We start from the raw sequence: 17,592 nt of genomic DNA on the forward strand, positions 1-17,592 counted from the left end.
TAGTTAGAAAGGGGTATCTATTATGAATGACCTATGTATGTTGGTCATTGGTCATAACTCCTCAAACGCCTTTGATCTATATATCCAACACGAATGGATGTTCTATACCATTCGCCAAGCCTGGCCAGGCCTTGACTGCTATAAACTGTTCCACAAATCCAACGTTGAGCATGTACCAGAGTAAATTGTTGCTACAAAGGTACAGCAAGGTCGAGGTAGCGTAAGCGCCGCAAGCCCGCAATAATCTTAGGGCGCGAGACTCTTCCAAAGTCATCGTTCTAGTATATACGCATCCGTGTTGCCCAACCTGCCGCCTCCTTTTGGTCAATGTTGATCTTGTAGGGAAACGGGTTGGTACCCTGAGTTGTGATGGGCGGTATGTGGTCTTTGTGTGTATTAACAAATGCGACTATCTTCATCGCTGTTGCTGAGAGGGTCTGCTCCATTGCTCGTCGAACTTTGGCACGTTCTATGCTGTATATTAGCAATCCCTCATGTTACTGTAGAGAGCAGGAGTTCCGTACCACTCTCTGTTCTTGGCTCGGCGACAGTCACTTTAATGGTCCAACACTCCCAACAAACCTCTTCGTCGCCACGCGACAGCCAGGCTTTGCGACGGCGTTTCTCGAAAAACTGAACAACGAGCTGGCCGCGCCCACCGTTACCACTTCCGGTGCTGGCGCTGTTAGCACCGCCTGAAGAGCGCTGGACATCGATCTGACGCTCGAGAGCCGCGACGCGCTGATCTATCATAGTCTCAAGCTCGTCGTCGTCGACATATGGAAGCGTCGTGTCAAGGACCTCGCGGGTTTGTGGGACGATAGAAGGGAAGAACCGATTAAAGAATATTGTATGTAGTATTCCTGTGAGAGGACGTGTTAATGATGCGCATTCATGATAACTTTGAGAGCATTGTCACTCCTTTGTCGTTGAGACTGTCACGAGGGAGGATAGCGGGGTGGGTGTCCAGGGTAGGAAGACGATCAAGAGAACAAGCAGTAAACTTGCCTTTGACGACTTCACGAACCGAGCGCGGGTCAGCGAATACGTCGAGGATGAACTCTGGTGGTTCTTGCTGATCCATATTGTCGGTGCTATTGTATAGTCGATTGTGGGCTATGATCATGGTTGAGGAGAGTTGAAGAAGGGGGCTGAGATAGACGCGAGAGAAGATGAGATAGATAAAGTACTAGAGATAGTGACTCTCCAAACGAAACAACGTCACTGAGCCATAAAAGGGAGGGGCATGGGATCGATTTAGGTGGTCCCCACTTACCCCGTGCTTCAGCTCAGCACAGCCACACAATGGATGTCAACCATCTTATCGTACCAGCCACATATCATCTTACAGACTCCACCTCGGCCACGTCTACCGACTCCGACCACGGGGTATAAGGTACGGCAACTCTTAGGTCAATATCAAGCCTCCATCCATATTCGGGGCCGAGGCTCAGGCTCATGTTGGCACTGGCATTGATATCTAATCCTGAACCTTTTTTTTTTAACCTCCCCTAACTCCAACCTTACCCCAACGAGAAGCTACCATACCGAACCCAAACCCTCAACGGCTTTTTAACGTCCACATGCTCACAAAGCAGTAACCTCTGCCTCGGTGGATCGATCTATCGGATATACTTTACGTACAGCTACAACTCATGAACAATTGATCACCGTTTCCTCGTCGCGTATCTTCCACCATCTTCAAATCATGTTCACATCTGCTCGGCGCTGGCTGCGCAACAATCGTACGCCCATTGCTGTCGGCGTGGGCGTCATCGGTGTCGGTTACGTCGCGACGCAATATGTCGTTGGAAAGCTTAATGATGCCCGCGAGCGCATGAGCAGCGACCGTATCGCCAAGGAGAAGTAACTATCACCTACCTGATAGGAACGATACGCAACATATACTGACAACCCATGACACAGCTTGCGACGTCGCTTTGAACAGAACCAGGAGGACTGCACATTCACCGTCCTGGCTCTCCTGCCCTCCGCCACGACTGCCATCCTCGAGGCCATGAACACGGAGCAGATCACATTTGAGATTCAGCAGATGAAAGCCACCAAGGCTATAAAGAATGGTGGCCCTGAGTCTGCCGCGCCACCCAGCATCGCCGATACTACATTGACAGAGGACGATGGGAAGAGTATGGCTGGCCAAAGCGAGGGCGGTGTACAGACCAGCCAGGCCCCTACATCTTCACCATTCAACGCTGGTGTTGGGGCGAACAAGGAAGCACCAAAGCCTCGCAAGACGAAGCGACAACTATGGGATGACGTAACCATCAGTGGTGAGTAGCAGCCTTGCTCTTCTTCTCTGCACAGAACTGACACACCCTGCAGCGGTGACGCGGTCTTTTACTTTGATATATACCCTTGCGCTGCTTACAATGCTAACTCGGGTACAACTCAACCTCCTCGGTCGAAGAAGCTATCTATCGAGTGTGGTGGCCCTCGCAACAGGTGGCCAACAAGGCACCATCAGTCTTGAGAACAACGATGACGACAACATAGAACAGACATATGGCAGTGACTTCGACATAAATCGTAAGTACCTGACCTTCAGTTGGTGGCTACTCAACAAAGGCTGGGTGGATTTGATGCACCGAGTGGAGAGCGCCGTGCGCACCGTCTTTGGCAGCCTGAGCCCCAGGGACCTCCTGAGCTTTGAGAGGTTCTCTGAGCTGACGACCGAGGTGAGGAAGCTTGTTGAAGGTTCTACAAAGGAGGAGCGTCAGAAGTCCGACTGGCTCAACTTTCTCCTCCCACCCAGGGGCATGGAGGACGAAGTGATTCGAGAGTCGGGCATTCTCGACGAGACATCTAATCAGGATGGCGAGCAGTCAACAGCCGCGTCACAGGCAATCCTGAGACGGCTGCTTGACGAGACAGCCGATCTCATTGAATCACCCAGCTTCACGCACGTCCTCACTCTTCTCCTCGACGCAGGATTCTCCTATCTCATTGATAACAAGCTCGCCACGGCCGCCTTCGAACTCCCGGCCTCAGATGGTATCGTAACTCCCGAACTTAAGGACCAGCAGCGCTCAAAGGTGATTCTACTGCCTAAGATCCTGTCGGTGTTGACACGCCAGGCACATGTTATTGGCGATGGAATGCCTAATGAATACCTCCAGAAAATGGAGACTGTCCGTGATCTTGAGGCTTTTGCCGCTGTCGTGTATTCAAGCAATTGGGAGCAGGAAATTCGCACAGACGATGATCTGATGGCCAGTGCTGTCGATCTTGGCGCTTCGCAGACAACTGGTGTCACCAAAGTGTCGCAACCACAGACACAGACACAGACACAAGTCCAAGGTGCACAAGGGGAATCAAGCCTGGTTGTGGTAGACTCTCAGGGGGGCTTCGAGAGCGCATGGGGACGAGCAGTGGAGAACAAGTCGTGAGGCGTATGTATTCTGGTTGTGTTTTGTTGTGTTGCTACATAACTTTGAGGAGTCATGGCGGGATCATTACATGGAAATCAAGGATGGAGATAAACGAGCAGCATAATATCGGGAAGCATTTGGGCCACTGAAGACGCAAACAAATGTCACATGTTGGTTATTTAGAGGCGAGTGTACGGTGTTGATATAGTTTAGTCGAGTCCGAGGGATTTGGTTTAACACCCTCCTCGTGTAACATTGATGCCGGAAATGGCGTTGGGTAGTCTTCTCTTCTCTACTTCCGCATACCTCCTCAGCCGAACTGTGAGGGACGTTTCTCCGGCTCTGGTATGGACTCGCGCTGCCATGCCGAAATCATCATCCTGCTCGGAGCTGGGCGACACGATTGTAGTGTTCTTGTGTCTGGGTTATTCTCCTTATGTTTGGGAGGCCAGTAGACACACCTCCCTCCTACCTGCAGCCTTTAGGCCATGCCCAGGAGCGCAGTATCTTTACTGGAGGGGGGATGGGTTTATCTCCCCATCTCCAACAGCCCCGTGGTTGTAGGTGGTATCCCCGAAAGGTAATGCCTTGAAAAGTGCTCGTTATTCTTGCTCCTCTCGCTCACATCAAGCCCCGGATGAACTGATCAAGGCCCAACTCGAAAAGCTCATTCTTGACACCATCGCCGTTTTTGTGTTCCACTGGCGCTAGGGGGTTCTTGACCACTGCAAAGAAAAGTTAGCCCAGATGATACACTCTTCCTGCTCGTAGATCACACCATATTCGACCCATAAGTTGATATAAATTTGGTGTAGCACATTGCGCATGCTCAAGGTCGCTGTGTCGGTGAGGATAACAAATCTCAAGTTGGCGGGTGTTTCATAAAAGTGTAGCTTATACTGGGCCGTGCGGTAGCTGATGAATGCGTCGTCGTCGCCGCCGAGCTTACGGACCATATTTCGAAGGGAGAAGACTGTGCCGAATAGGAGCTTTGCATCGTCAGAGGATGTACTCGGAGCAGCGATTTCGGGGCCTGCAGATGACGGTAGCCAGGACTTGGAGTAGACGCATTCGGCTAAAAGAGGGAAGAAGGATTGTTAGTCGGGAGATCTAGAGGGGAAAGAGCGAGGGAAGGCTGTTCACTGTGTCGGTCGAAGATGTGGAATGAGTAGACAACCATGATGGCGGTTCAAGGGGTTCAGGTCGACGTGTAAGTTGAACTGTGAGGTGGTTTTGGGTAGGTATTGCTCGGAGAAGTTGGCGGATAAGTGTATCTCGAGTTGAGTTGGACTAAGATTCGCGATAGTGGGAGCCTAGAGACAGATGGTGTAGCAGATGGAATGCGATGCGATGCGATGTGATGAATTGTTTTGGTGGAGAAGGAGGTCAAGCCTAGGTATGATGGAACCTCCCGCCATCCGCAACCTCCATGCTAGGTAAGATAGGTGCCTACCTTAGCTAACTGTGGCGCCTGTGCCCATTGAAGTTTAGTGAAGAGCTTAGGTGGGGTAGGGCCTAAAGCTCTTGACCAGTTGTCCCACGCCTAAGGTAGCTGGGCAGGCTGACTGCAGGTGTCCAGTCCCCTACGGTACCATAGATTGACTGTGCCCCGCCTGTAAGCAACCCGCTCAGCCAAGGCTCACTCACTGTGATCACAGCTGGAGACAGGACGGGACTCGAAAAAGACCTTCGGTTCGTCCCATCCCTCTAACTACCTACCACCAAATCATATCACATGGCACTAACAATCACTCTTAAACCCGTTTTTGTCTGTCACGCTTCTCCTCTTTCTCTTTGAATCATCTTCAATTGGAGAGCATACATACATACATAGGTATCTTACCTTATCAAAACACAATTCCTGTTATATCACATAGTATATTGGTTTACCGCGGGGTGCGGGGCAACGTCACTGACTGATTAGTCTATAGAGTTCGATTCGATCAACACTAACCTCATCCCATATCTTTCTCTGGGCCTATCGCTTCTCTTCTCATCTCATCCTTGACAATGGATGCAGCAACTCATCCAGAGATGAGACCCTCGTTCACTTTCCCTTCGCCACAAGTCAGAGTCGACCAACATGACGATGCCTCTGGCGATAAACCTCCCCCACCACTCATCCATCACCTGTAAGTCAGACTCAAAGCCTATTCAAATCCTAAATGCGCCCAATTGGCCAATTGACAATCGCATCAACCAAGGACGGAACCAGCAGAAGTTCTTCATTTCTCAAGCCCTCTCAGGCATCACAAGAGAACCCCAAGCGCTCATCGAGAAGTCAAGGTGCGAATCTGATGCCAGCATCAACAAGGCCTTATTGGGCTGACCAGTTCCATAGGAGACTCTCGATGCGCAGACACAATTTGAGGACGAGGATGTTGATGGCTGCTCTCATCATCGAGTAAACCAGTATACAATCTTGGAAGAAATTGGCAGAGGTTCATATGGCGCTGTCCATCTTGCCAAGGACCAATTCGGCAATGAATATGTGAGTACTGAACTCCCAAGCCAGCCCGCCCCAATTCGTCTCCGACTTACACAGCCCCCAGGCCGTCAAAGAATTTTCCAAGGCTCGACTCAGGAAACGCCTCCAATCCACGATCCTCAGGCAAGGCCCTCGAGGCCCAAGGCGTATGGGCCCTGGCATCGGAGGTCCCTTCAATTCAGTGCCCAGGGTCAAGGACTCCAATGACGCTCTGCACCTCATTCGAGAGGAAATTGCCATTATGAAGAAACTAAATCACCCCAACCTAGTGCAACTCTACGAGGTTCTTGATGACCCCGAGGAAGATTCAATCTATATGGTCCTAGAGATGTGCCGAAAGGGTGTCGTTATGAAGGTCGGCCTAGACGAACACGCCAATCCCTACCCCGAGGAAAATTGTCGCTATTGGTTTCGAGACCTGATATTAGCTATTGAGTATCGTGAGTGCAATCACCCCAAAACCCAATTATTCTGAGACGCTCACGATATGCCGCGCAGTTCATGCTCAGGGTGTTATCCACAGAGACATCAAGCCAGATAACCTACTCTTATCTGATGATGACGTGCTCAAGGTCGTCGATTTTGGCGTTTCCGAGATGTTCGAAAAACCTGAAAACATGAGAACAGCAAAATCTGCAGGATCGCCGGCTTTTCTTCCCCCTGAACTTTGCGGCAAGCATGGTGACGTGTCGGGCACCGCAGCTGATATCTGGTCCATGGGAGTTTCGCTCTACTGTCTAAGATATGGACGCATTCCGTTCAACCGTGACGGTGTCTTGGACATGTACGACGCTATCAGGACCGACGAACCGTCCATCCCCGAGGACGAGAATCCGGACTTTGCCGACCTCATGCGGAAGCTACTCAATAAAGACCCGGAGCAGCGCATAACCATGGATAAACTTCGAGTAAGATGTTCAGGCCTTGCAAGCATCCGACATAGCAGAGCTAACACTTAAACAGGAGCATCCCTGGGTCACCAAGCAGGGTACGGACACTCTGCTCTCCGCTGAAGAGAACTGTGCCAACATGGTGGAACCTCCCAATGAGCTTGAGGTTAACCGTGCCTTTACTCGCAAGATGAATCACCTCCTTTGCGTCATGAAAGCCATCCATCGCTTCAAGACCATTTTGGCCAAGCATCGCGCCAGATCGAACAGTAGCCCGCCTAAACACACCGAGGACACCTTTGATGCATCCCAAGAAAGGGCAAAGGCAGAGGTGATCGAGGCATTGCTCTACCAGCGCCGGAAGTTTCTGAATCAAAAGACTGACGAAAGCAGCCAAACTCCGCCAATTCACGAAACAAAGGAAAATAACACCCCTTTCTTGGGAATCGGCACAGGAACAATGGACGAGTTCGCCTCCAATGAGGCTCCTCCAGATATGGTGTCCGATTCGCCAACAGCCGTTGACTTCAACGTGTATGACCGAGCGTATGAAACTGCTATAGAGAACATCACGTCTGGCCAGAATGATTCTTCGAGAAGGCCCACAGTATATTTGACCAAGTTTGTCAAAGAGACACAGAAACTGAAGGGGGTCCCTGGGCTCACTGGGCATGAAGACATCTCTGAGAATTCTCATGACCTGCAGAAATCGGGGCCAGCAGCCAAGCTTTCGCATCTCACATCCAAGCTTGGCCTCACAGGGAAACAATAAGAACAAGTTGCACCTTGGGGTAAGGCTACGAGTTTGGAAAGTATGTTATACCATTATGGCGTCGCGGGTGATCACAACATGGTTGGTAGTGACGGATTAAAGGCGGTGGACTCTTTTAGAAGCTCAGTGAGAACGATGCCACAAGACATAGGTATAAAAAGGAGTGCTCACCGTGTAACATGTCCGTTGGATGCAACTGAGGGTAATATTTGAAGCAATGGAAAGTGTGAACTGCAGGCCGGTACGAGTAGCGTCGCACTCGACAGATTTAGAGCCTCGACAACTCGACCACATACAATAAAAGAGAGGTGATGATAACAACCACCAGGAAGGTGGTGACTCCCCTGTTTGGCGTGGTCGGGCAGCCAGGCTTTTGATGAGGAGGTTGACAGCCATGTAAGGAATTTACAACTTTGAAATAGATGTGCACAGCTGCCCAGGCAGCCAAAAGCCGGTCAATATAGGAACCGTCCTCTAATCTTACCTCTAAGGTCTGCAACGTATCTTGCATGAGTTGGGAGTATAGGCAGGGGCTTCGAGCAGGCGTAGCCAGTAGATAACACATCTTCACAAATATTAGGCCTGATACGCCGGTTCCATGCTGGCCGATGAGGAGATAATTGTCCGAGCACAGCTGGCAGAAAAGCTCTGACAATCTCGATACGTGTTCGAGATCAGTCAGCTATCTCGTCTGAACACAGCAACGGTGGGTGTCAAGATTAGTCGCGGCAGCGGGATGCTCTCCCGAAGACGGGATATAAAATTCGGGATGACTCCTTCGTCATGCATAAGTGGGTGCCACTGTATAGAAAGACACCAGGAACACCCGGAGCCACGTGGAAACCGTTGCTCAAGGTGTCACTATACATCAAGTGTACTATGAAGGCTCAGCCGCCAACCCCTTAGGGTTGCGATTGACGGCGACCAACAAGCTGCTGTGAGACACAATTGGGTATGCTGCATGGGCCCGCGTTGCTATCTGGCAGGGTCAAGATGAAAACTTCGATAAGCTTGTGCGGGTTACAGGGATAGCTTTCGGCAGCAGAACTGGGGTTGACGTGACGGGTGTCGACTGGGTGTAGTGAGCCAGTGAGCTCTCGGCGATAGAGCACGAGCAAACGGTGAAGGCACTTTGTTGTCGGTGTAAAAGATGCTGTGTAAGATCTTTGTCTGTCTGTAAATCAAGACGGTGTGACGTCAACACGAGATAGTAGATTAATCCAAATATTGAAAAGATTGCGGTCTAGTCCCTTACAATCTGTCCCTTGCTAATGCCAGACCAGGGAGTCGCTGAAATATCCCATTTTGCTGACATGTTGGTACATGGTGACATTGCGACGCCCACTCCGCAGGGTGTTGGGGACGGAGCGTCAGGTATCGTACCTTTTGATTCTGATAAATGTTGATTTGTGACGGACACGGGTCGAGCGGTGAAGGGACCCGGCACTGCGCATGTATATCCAACATGAATATTCCTGGGTTAAAGAAAAGTCCTCTGGGTATTGTTTCATTTTCTCTCCTTTGATGTGAATCGTCCGAAGACATCAGGATATGTAATCGATTATATTCCAAACACAGGTCGCTAGAACACGTAGAACAATCCTTATACGTGATAAGGTTTGTTAGAAGACGAGCCTACAGGGATATGCAAGCTTTCATCCCTGCAGGCTGGGGTTATGTTTATGAAAGAACCCTTATTAAGTTGAATGCCACCACCATGCCGATCAAGCTGTGTAATTCGTGATGGTTGCATGCAAGAAGTTGGCAGCCCTGCTCAATGTAAAAGTTTCAACAATAGGTCAGACATGAACCCCAGGGTTGCAGAATGAGCATTACCCAGCAAGCTGGGTGGACTCCGAGCTAGAGTTCAACGAATCGGCATATTGACTTTATAGACCTGGTCGGAATATATTACCTAGTCTTTCCGGGTAGTTAAGGCGGATAGGATGTCAAAGTCGGAAGAAGCACTCGGAAAACTCGAGTACCTTGCGCAACTCAACCCTTGACGCTCGATGGATCAAGCGAGCGGGGCACAGTTCCAGCCTTCTGGAGGCCTCTTCTTTTGAACAACTCTCACAGAGAAAGTTCAGATGCGTTTGTTGTCAGAGCTAACTCAATTGAGGGTTGGTGGGGACGACAGAGCCCCAGACCGTAGTGTCAGGAATAGAGGTTTCCTCGAGTAATTTCGGGGGTTGGTAGAGGGGTGCACGCACATGCGTGAACAGGACATAGGGAAAGATATGCAGGCATCGTATTTGGAGAAATCCAAACAAGAAAAGAGCGGCAGCTCCAGCAGGCCACGCCGCTTCATCGCGCCTTGTGCGGATGTTTGGAAATACCTCATAGTGTACTTCAAGTGATATCAAGAAACTAGCACAAGGAGAAACGATTCGTTGAGGAGCGACTTTGGGATCCTGTTTCCTTCAGCTTGGTGGTGTTACTGTTGTTGCTATTGCTGCTGCTGCTGCTGCTGCTTAATACGACTCCTCATATGAGTGAATGCGACTTATGTCACAAAGACAAAACTTATATTAACGGCTTATCAGCGATGCTGTTTTTCATCAGTACGAATAAAATTGCGAAGGATATTGGACGTATTGTGACTTACATACAGATGTGTCTGTGAATATCCTGGCATCCAATGTGAAGGTAGCCCGATTGCAGGGGCCCCAGCGGTGTAACGCATAATGCCGTACCAGTACATGGATCGAGGCGCCTATTTGGACATTCACACAGGATGATCTCTCTGCGAGAGCAAAGAGAGGAACGATGTTGGTGGTCTCTTTGGTGAATAGCAAAGACGTTACATGACTGAATCGTTTTGAAGGAAGGCTACCTACCTAGTACCTACCTCTGGAAAGAAGATACTTACCTACATGAGGTACCAGGCAGGTGCCTTGCAAGGGTTTGTGTTCTTTCTAAGGGAATGGAGAAGGTACCGACTCTGCTATCAGGTCTCGAGGCAGCCACCACCAATGTGGAAGGAGTGATTTGTCACTGTAGCTCTGAGCTGGATCTTTTCATCCTTTCCCGTCTTTGAACTGGATGCAGCTACCTTACCTTACAGGTACCTGGGTGTCTAAGGTGAATTATTTTACCTACTTGAGCTGTGGGGAGAAAGATTTCCCGGCCCGGTGTTGATCTCGTTGACGGTGAACTTTTGAAGTAACTTGCCTGCAATGCATTCTCCATGCTGATCAATACGCATAGTGTTGCCTAAGGTACCTATCTGTGTCCAAAATGACAGTCCAATTCATGATAATCATGATATACTCGTATTCTTGTTTCACTCAAGTACATTTACAGGGTTCTACAACAAGCTGATGCCAATGCTATAGGGCCAGCCAATGACCTGCTAGCTATCTTCAAGGTGGGCATGGAGCACCAAGTATATGTACATACCCTACCTGAAGGTCCCATGCCTAAATTGAAGCCTCAGGAGAAGGCGAAAGTACACGGCTTTATACTCTCGAGGAATCAAAGGCAAAATGAAGTCGAAGCACTACCACTAGCATAAGATCATCTCTGGGATCTTATGCACGACCTATTGGTTTCGACGTACTGATCATAGACCATGTTTGGGAAAGTTCGATTCTATGAACCCATGTCTTGGCAGATTGACAGGATATGGTAACTTACCTTGGTCGCCAGACAAACGATTTACTCTTACCTATCGGATGTTGCTCGAGAATCGGCACTCTCACCCATATCACCATGTATTATCTCTCTCCATCATCACCAATAAACTATTCATTAGCGAGGTAATATTCAACAATCCCAAACCAGAACCACTTGCAAGTCTTCGATCAAAAAGATTCTCAAAGGCACATTTCAACTAGCGTTGCTATCACCTCCACAGTTCTGACATCCCTGTCTAGCGGGATCTCTGTCCCTGCCCATGCGCCATTTCTTGGCATTTCTGCTAACGTTAGTGGAGTTACCTTAGTTGGCTGGGGTCGGCACGAGGTCGAGGGCACGTATCCAACAAAATATCAAACACAAAAAGGCCTGAGCAGACCAGGCCGGCCTTTCTCTCACGTTACCAGGAGGAAAATATCCCGATTTTCCATGTCTAAAGGCAGATTCATGTTGCAGCTGGAATATTCTACGACAGATGTCACGTTGATTTCAGCTTGTGTGAGGTTCGGATAAGCCTCGAACAAGCTGGAAATCATAATCACACCTAGAGCTTGGTCAGCCAAATCATGGCACATGTCAACAGGTAGGCAGTGGAGGTGGTAACTTTCCAAGCCAGGTAGGTTGAGGACGTGATACAAACCACTATCTACTGCATCCACGCCTACTTTCCGAAATCTCCTAGGCTGTCGTACAGATTCATTCATTCATGTGCCAAGCACCATTCGAGTCGCACATATCAACGACATGGCTGTTGAAAACTTCCCACCACGGCAGGCTTTACTTTTGCTATCAGGGTGAATTCTAGCCCAGCCATTGCTAGACAATAACCCATTTTCGAATCGTGGGACATTTAGAAAGACGTAACGGTCAGTCAACCCCCCCCCCCCCCCCCCCCCCGAGGGTACCCGCAGAGATGCACCGCACCACACCGCATCGACCGCTGAAGTGCATCGGCTCTGCTTTGAGCTGGTGTTCTTTATTAGCGCTAACGTTGAATCTGTCGGTACGGGCACGGATAGAAATGCGGCAACTGTTCCAGTGCCGCTTCAGCATGCTCGAAGAATTGATGGAACGTAGAAACCAAGCATGAGCTCTGAGTGAACCAAGCCCTGGTACCCCTCCGCCGCCGCCTCGTCATACCACAAACAATCCGTACCGCGCGGCTGGGGACAAGAACTTTGTCTAGTGCCTCGCCTCTGTACATAATGCGATGCGATGCAATGCAATGTAATGCCTTGCACCGCCATGCCGAAACAGTCACCACATCCTATCGTGTGGTTTGACCCGTACTCCGCACCTCGTCTTGAGTTGTTATTGATTCTGTCGTATATTGTAGGGGACCGGATCTGTGCTTGCCGGTGCGGTGCGGTACAAGGCTCACAGATCTGCCGTCATACATTTAGATGTTCGCCTCGGTATCCATGATTGGCTCGCTGCTCTACGTCACCGCGTCTGGGTTCATGTGCGTTGGACAACATGCAATTCAAGCTGATATGATATCGAAGATGAGTGTATAGTAATAGAAGCGTTCTGTTGGAGAGTAGTAGAAGCACGTCCCCATGTTGCAGGGGTGTCTCCGCCGCAAAGCTTGGCTGTATTGGAGGTCCGTGGTCCTTTTTTCGGTGATGGATGAAAGACAGATGAGGTTCAACGAGAGGTACTGAAGGGTACCCCATACCAAAACATACTTCATATATGCCCCTGTTGGATGACAGGCGGGGCTCGATGGTTCCCGGCTTGAGGTACTGTGTCGTCTTGGCCCAGTTCACAAGAGACCTGTTGGAGCGGGTCTCACTGTCGTCCAGAGTGGCATCGACTTTCTGGTACCTGGAACTCAATACACTGCATTCGAGGTAGTCTACTCCCTCCGCGGAGTAGCGCTGGTGGCCCCTCCTTTCATGATGGATTTTTTTTAACCTGGTGAGGGCCAGGGCTCACACAGACACCTAAAAACCCTTGACTGCTGTGGCAGATGTCGGAAATAATGGAGTGACATGGACGGGAGAAATTTGAAACAGCGGATTGGGTGATCGACCAGCAGAGCTGTCGTGTTTTAGTATGGAAATATGTCCTTCTGACCACCGCCAATGCAGCCTCCAGGCCTCCTTGCTTGAGCAAGAGACGCGCATTTGTTCCTCTGCACCGGGGACCTATGTACTGTACCTTCAAACTTGAATTACAGGGCATGATGAAACCGAGATTCAGCAAGAAACCGACTGAGGTAGGAATTGGCCGATGATGAACCTGATGTAGCTTGGAACTGGTAATATATGGGAATGCATGATCAAGGCGACCCATAACAAAGCCATATGATGCCGGCGCAGCTCCGGCAATATGGCTTCTAGGAGTCTGATGTTGATGTATAGGTGTCTTCCGGATTATTGGCACTTACGAATATTCTTCTTGAGGTAGACGAACAAGGTGCTGTCGATGGGTAATGCGATGCTTGATAAATGGTTAACAGCCGCTCGTCCTTGTGGCATCTTTCTCCATTTCTCCAGGAGCGAGTCCTTGTAAGTGCTAGGCAAATTACAGAAAGATGGAGCTATAATTTTTTCTTTCTTACAGCGGTTCCATCCATGCTAATAAGTACCTACCCTCAGATTAACCTTTTAGGTACATACGTCTTCATAGCAAATATCACACTTCGTAAAGTACTCAGCAGTACTGTCCGTCAGTCAGTCACTGTATCTGGGCTTTTAATTTGGGATAGATCGTTCTTCCTTCACTGCTCAAGTTAGCCTTACCTTATTTATTAATTCCCCTTCCTTACCTGACCTGACCTTACCTAGGCCTAGGCCGTTGGAGAGGTAGGCTACTCAAAACCCTCACTCACTATTTCTTCTTGCCTTCCGTCGTCTTAAAATTCCCGCTTCCCTTTTTTCCCACCATTACTTCTTTTCACCTCTTCTCTACACTTCCTCTCCGTCTCACCCTTTCTCCTATTCTCCTCTTTGTTCTTGTTCTGCTTGATTTAGCAGTTGCGACAAAGATTGTCCGCTCTCCTCATCTTTTGTCTCTGGTATAGCTGCACGGGCTTCAGAGCCCATCAACGCCTGTAGGCGTTTCTTCTATAGCGAGTGCTGCCACTGGGAAGGGCGAGGGTTTCTTGCGTCCAACTTACACTGCACGGAAAACTGGGCAGTTGAATTCGAAATTACCTCTCTCGTCTCGTCATCGTGACCCAGGTTCACCACAGGTTGCTCCGTACGAGCTCCAGTCCAGCCAGTTCAGTACCTTACTTCGCGACAAATAGTGGTCCCTAGAAGCCGACATCCTTCCGTGACCTGCATCCGCCTTGTCTTGGCGTTCGGCATCATCATCAGCCAAGAAAGAGTTCACATACGGCTTTGAGCACCACCTCTGCGCGCCCTTTTTTTGTTTGATTTTTTTTTGTTGTTGTTGTTGTTGTTGTTGTTGTTGTTGTTGTTCTCTTCTTACGACTCTGGGTGACTCGATAGCTCTACCTCGGAATAGGCTCTTTGTCGGTATTGTTCGGGACTTTCGATCAATTACATCGGCCCCACCAACGACAGAGCGGAACAGAACAGAACCCGCCACTCTTGAGGTACGGGCTTTTTAGCCACTATCACCACCTCCAATCCGATACCTACACTGCAGTACATACATTTTCAGTCCAATACGTATTGCCGCTCGCCTTTTGCTTCGCCTCATCTCCACTCCCCGCCAAGATCGAAGACCCAAAGACAACTCAGATACCCCACTGTCCTGTTTTTGAGCACTCGTCAATCTTATTCTGCGCTGCGCTGCGCCTTTTGACCAGAAACTAAAACCTCGCGGTTCTGCGTTCGGCATTTCTGTTGTTACCTGGCTTACTGCTGTACGCTGGCTTCGGCTGCATGCCAACTGAACCGTTGCTTTTAGACTCATCCGTTGCGCAACAAATCCACCCTTGCTCGAGTCGTGCTCACTGACGCCCGTTTCTGGTGTCGCACCAGGTCGTCGCATATTCTACCATCACTTTATTCTCTCGACTCTTCGCCTTAAATATCCTCATCAATACCCCAGACAGTGACGCTTGTCTCGTATTCACTTACAAAAATGCCCACCGCATCTGGTTCCTCAAAACCGCCCTCCGCATCGAGCTCGAAACCATCCTCGGTCAAGTCTCAGGATGGCGTCAAGAAGTCCCCTGGTCTAGCACCACAGAATGGTGCAACCGCTAATAATGGAAATCCTCCCTCAGACACGCATCTGAAGCCAACGGCTTCAGTAAAGAACCGTCTCACCCGCATGTTCTCATCCAAGGATACGTCAAGAGTTCCGACTCCCGCCCCTTCGACTGTCGATTTACCAAATCGCCCACGGGCTTCTTCCACAAACGGCACCTCTACACCCGCGGGAAAGACTTCGTCCACCGAGAAGGGTAGCGACAAGGTTTCGCACAAACCGACTGACAAGGCGACAGCACCAGCCAAACCCGCTACGAAATCGACCAGTGGCAAGGAACCCTCTCAACGATTTGTTTTAAATCCGGAAGCACAGGGTGGCCATGAGCACCATCTAAAGTCTAGTCGACGTCAGGAAAAGCTCTCGGATATGTGGAGAGCAATCATCGGCAAGAAACAGGAAGCAGCCGCCGAGCACGATCTATCGCTCGTTTCAAATTGGGTGGATACACTACAGCAAGAAAAAGAGGAAGCTGGCGATAGAAAAGGTGGACCGAGCGCAACGACAACCCTAGTGGAGAAATACGGCAAATGCCAGGAGGTGGTCGGGCGTGGTGCTTTTGGTATTGTTCGAATCTCCCACAAGAAGATTGGTGGCAGCAATGAAAAGCTCTTTGCTGTCAAGGAGTTCCGGCGCAGACCAGAGGAGACAGAGAAGAAGTATAGCAAGCGACTCACGGCCGAATTCTGCATATCGTCCTCGCTTCGACATCCCAACGTTATTCACACACTCGATTTGCTCAAGGATGCCAAGGGTGATTACTGCGAAGTCATGGAGTTCTGTGCTGGAGGAGATTTGTACACCCTCGTTCTCTCAAGTGGGAAGCTCGAGGTACAAGAAGCCGACTGTTTCTTCAAGCAGATGATGCGAGGTGTTGAATATCTTCATGAAATGGGTGTAGCGCACCGCGATCTGAAGCCCGAAAACTTGCTCCTGACGACCCGTGGCGCCCTCAAAATTACGGATTTTGGCAACGGAGAGTGTTTCCGAATGGCCTGGGAGACGGACGCGCATATGGTATCTGGTCTGTGCGGTTCTGCTCCCTACATTGCCCCTGAGGAATACACGGATAAGGAGTTCGACGCCAGAGCTGTAGATGTGTGGGCTTGCGGTGTCATCTTTATGGCAATGCGGACAGGGCGACACCTTTGGCGACTGGCCAAGAAGGATGATGACGAGTTTTACGCCCGTTATTTAGAGGGTCGCCGTGATGAGGAGGGCTACGGCCCCATCGAATCGCTTCATCGGGTAAGTTCATTCAATGTGTGAAAACTGTGCGTCATGTACTAACTCTGCACAAGGCGCGATGCCGCAATGTCATCTACTCGGTTCTCGACCCCCACCCGACTCGACGCTTGACGGCCGCTCAGGTCCTTAAGTCAGAATGGGTACGTGAGATCAAGCTATGCAAGGCTGGTGAAGAGGGTCTATGATGATGATGTTGATGATGGGCAATTTGGGGGTTCTTTGAACTCGAGCGATTCAAACTCGATGAGTAATCGACCGAGCAGGGCCCGCGGTAAGGGTCAAACTGCGAAGAGGCTTCCAGAAGGATGGCCAATCTCGAGAGGGCGGAAATGGCATGTTGGCGTTGATGGTTGCGTTTGGCGAAGCAAGCCATATCAAGCCACTGATGATTCGACGACCCATCGTTTGGACTATTTCTTTTGTTATTTCAATCGAGCAATGGTGTTGGGCGCATTGTAAACAGAAACATGGATTTTTTTTTTTTTTTAATCATTTTAAAGCGTATCATGTCTTGGCAGGGTGGCGGTTCCTTGCACTTATGAGAAAGGACAGCACGTTTTGGTTATTGCTCAGGGGCTGGGTTGATGGGATGGGGAGGCTCAGTCTATATACTCTTCAAGAACGTTTTCCGTTACAGGAGACTGCATTTTAAAGACATAGCGCGCCATGGTAAAGATAAGGCAGGGCAGCACAGCACAGCACAGCACAGCGCAGGACAGTGCAGGACAGTGCAGGGCAAACACGAATGGATATGATTCATGGGAAGAGGCCTAAGGCCAAGGGAACAGGAAGCTCAGGTCCAAAGCTATTTGGTCTTGTATTTGTCGGTCCTAGGAGGTCAAGAAGAAAAGAGGCGTAGATGATGTATTCCTGTCGTCGACGCCCAAGAAATATCAAGCAAAGCAGAATAGACAAGAAGCTGTTCTTATGTCAGCACAAAGATGCCAAGAGCACATATATCCAAGATATTTTGTC

General features: G+C 49.7%; 7 protein-coding genes across 7 annotated transcripts; 3 read left to right on the forward strand and 4 right to left on the reverse strand.

Annotated features, from left to right (window-relative positions):
• BKA55DRAFT_554551 (uncharacterized protein) lies at positions 1 to 1,188 on the reverse strand. Its single transcript, XM_046191601.1, has 3 exons — positions 1,009 to 1,188; positions 525 to 863; positions 1 to 469 (listed from the first exon to the last, which is right to left on the reverse strand). The coding sequence occupies exons 1-3, from the start codon at positions 1,124 to 1,126 to the stop codon at positions 279 to 281; spliced, it is 648 nt and encodes a 215-aa protein (XP_046054976.1). The 5' UTR covers positions 1,127 to 1,188; the 3' UTR covers positions 1 to 278.
• A 405-nt stretch (positions 1,189 to 1,593) lies between these two features.
• Positions 1,594 to 3,527, forward strand: BKA55DRAFT_166221 (Peroxin-3). The gene is made up of 3 exons (XM_046184995.1): positions 1,594 to 1,866; positions 1,927 to 2,291; positions 2,344 to 3,527. Exons 1-3 carry the CDS (start codon positions 1,709 to 1,711, stop codon positions 3,405 to 3,407), a joined length of 1,587 nt encoding a protein of 528 aa, XP_046054977.1. The 5' UTR covers positions 1,594 to 1,708; the 3' UTR covers positions 3,408 to 3,527.
• A 483-nt stretch (positions 3,528 to 4,010) lies between these two features.
• On the reverse strand, positions 4,011 to 4,569 carry BKA55DRAFT_533946 (Longin-like domain-containing protein; the record flags this gene model as incomplete). Its single annotated transcript, XM_046189532.1, has 3 exons — positions 4,011 to 4,114; positions 4,168 to 4,464; positions 4,533 to 4,569. The coding sequence occupies 3 exons, from the start codon at positions 4,567 to 4,569 to the stop codon at positions 4,011 to 4,013; spliced, it is 438 nt and encodes a 145-aa protein (XP_046054978.1).
• Positions 4,570 to 5,027: 458 nt separating this feature from the next.
• BKA55DRAFT_554562 (kinase-like domain-containing protein) lies at positions 5,028 to 8,010 on the forward strand. The gene is made up of 6 exons (XM_046191602.1): positions 5,028 to 5,521; positions 5,594 to 5,675; positions 5,731 to 5,880; positions 5,942 to 6,317; positions 6,376 to 6,785; positions 6,841 to 8,010. The coding sequence occupies exons 1-6, from the start codon at positions 5,400 to 5,402 to the stop codon at positions 7,537 to 7,539; spliced, it is 1,839 nt and encodes a 612-aa protein (XP_046054979.1). The 5' UTR covers positions 5,028 to 5,399; the 3' UTR covers positions 7,540 to 8,010.
• Positions 8,011 to 12,072: 4,062 nt separating this feature from the next.
• Positions 12,073 to 12,476, reverse strand: BKA55DRAFT_166366 (uncharacterized protein). The gene has a single exon (XM_046184996.1). It carries the CDS (start codon positions 12,380 to 12,382, stop codon positions 12,164 to 12,166), a length of 219 nt encoding a protein of 72 aa, XP_046054980.1. The 5' UTR covers positions 12,383 to 12,476; the 3' UTR covers positions 12,073 to 12,163.
• A 488-nt stretch (positions 12,477 to 12,964) lies between these two features.
• On the reverse strand, positions 12,965 to 13,764 carry BKA55DRAFT_166368 (uncharacterized protein). Its single transcript, XM_046184997.1, has one exon. It carries the CDS (start codon positions 13,474 to 13,476, stop codon positions 13,075 to 13,077), a length of 402 nt encoding a protein of 133 aa, XP_046054981.1. The 5' UTR covers positions 13,477 to 13,764; the 3' UTR covers positions 12,965 to 13,074.
• A 1,476-nt stretch (positions 13,765 to 15,240) lies between these two features.
• Positions 15,241 to 16,802, forward strand: BKA55DRAFT_589623 (kinase domain-containing protein; the record flags this gene model as incomplete). The annotated part of the gene is made up of 2 exons (XM_046194965.1): positions 15,241 to 16,617; positions 16,671 to 16,802. The coding sequence occupies 2 exons, from the start codon at positions 15,241 to 15,243 to the stop codon at positions 16,800 to 16,802; spliced, it is 1,509 nt and encodes a 502-aa protein (XP_046054982.1).
• Positions 16,803 to 17,592: the final 790 nt, after the last annotated feature.

This window comes from Fusarium redolens (genome assembly GCF_020744475.1).
Source record: "Fusarium redolens strain MPI-CAGE-AT-0023 chromosome Unknown BKA55scaffold_2, whole genome shotgun sequence".
Lineage (NCBI taxonomy): Eukaryota > Fungi > Ascomycota > Sordariomycetes > Hypocreales > Nectriaceae > Fusarium > Fusarium redolens.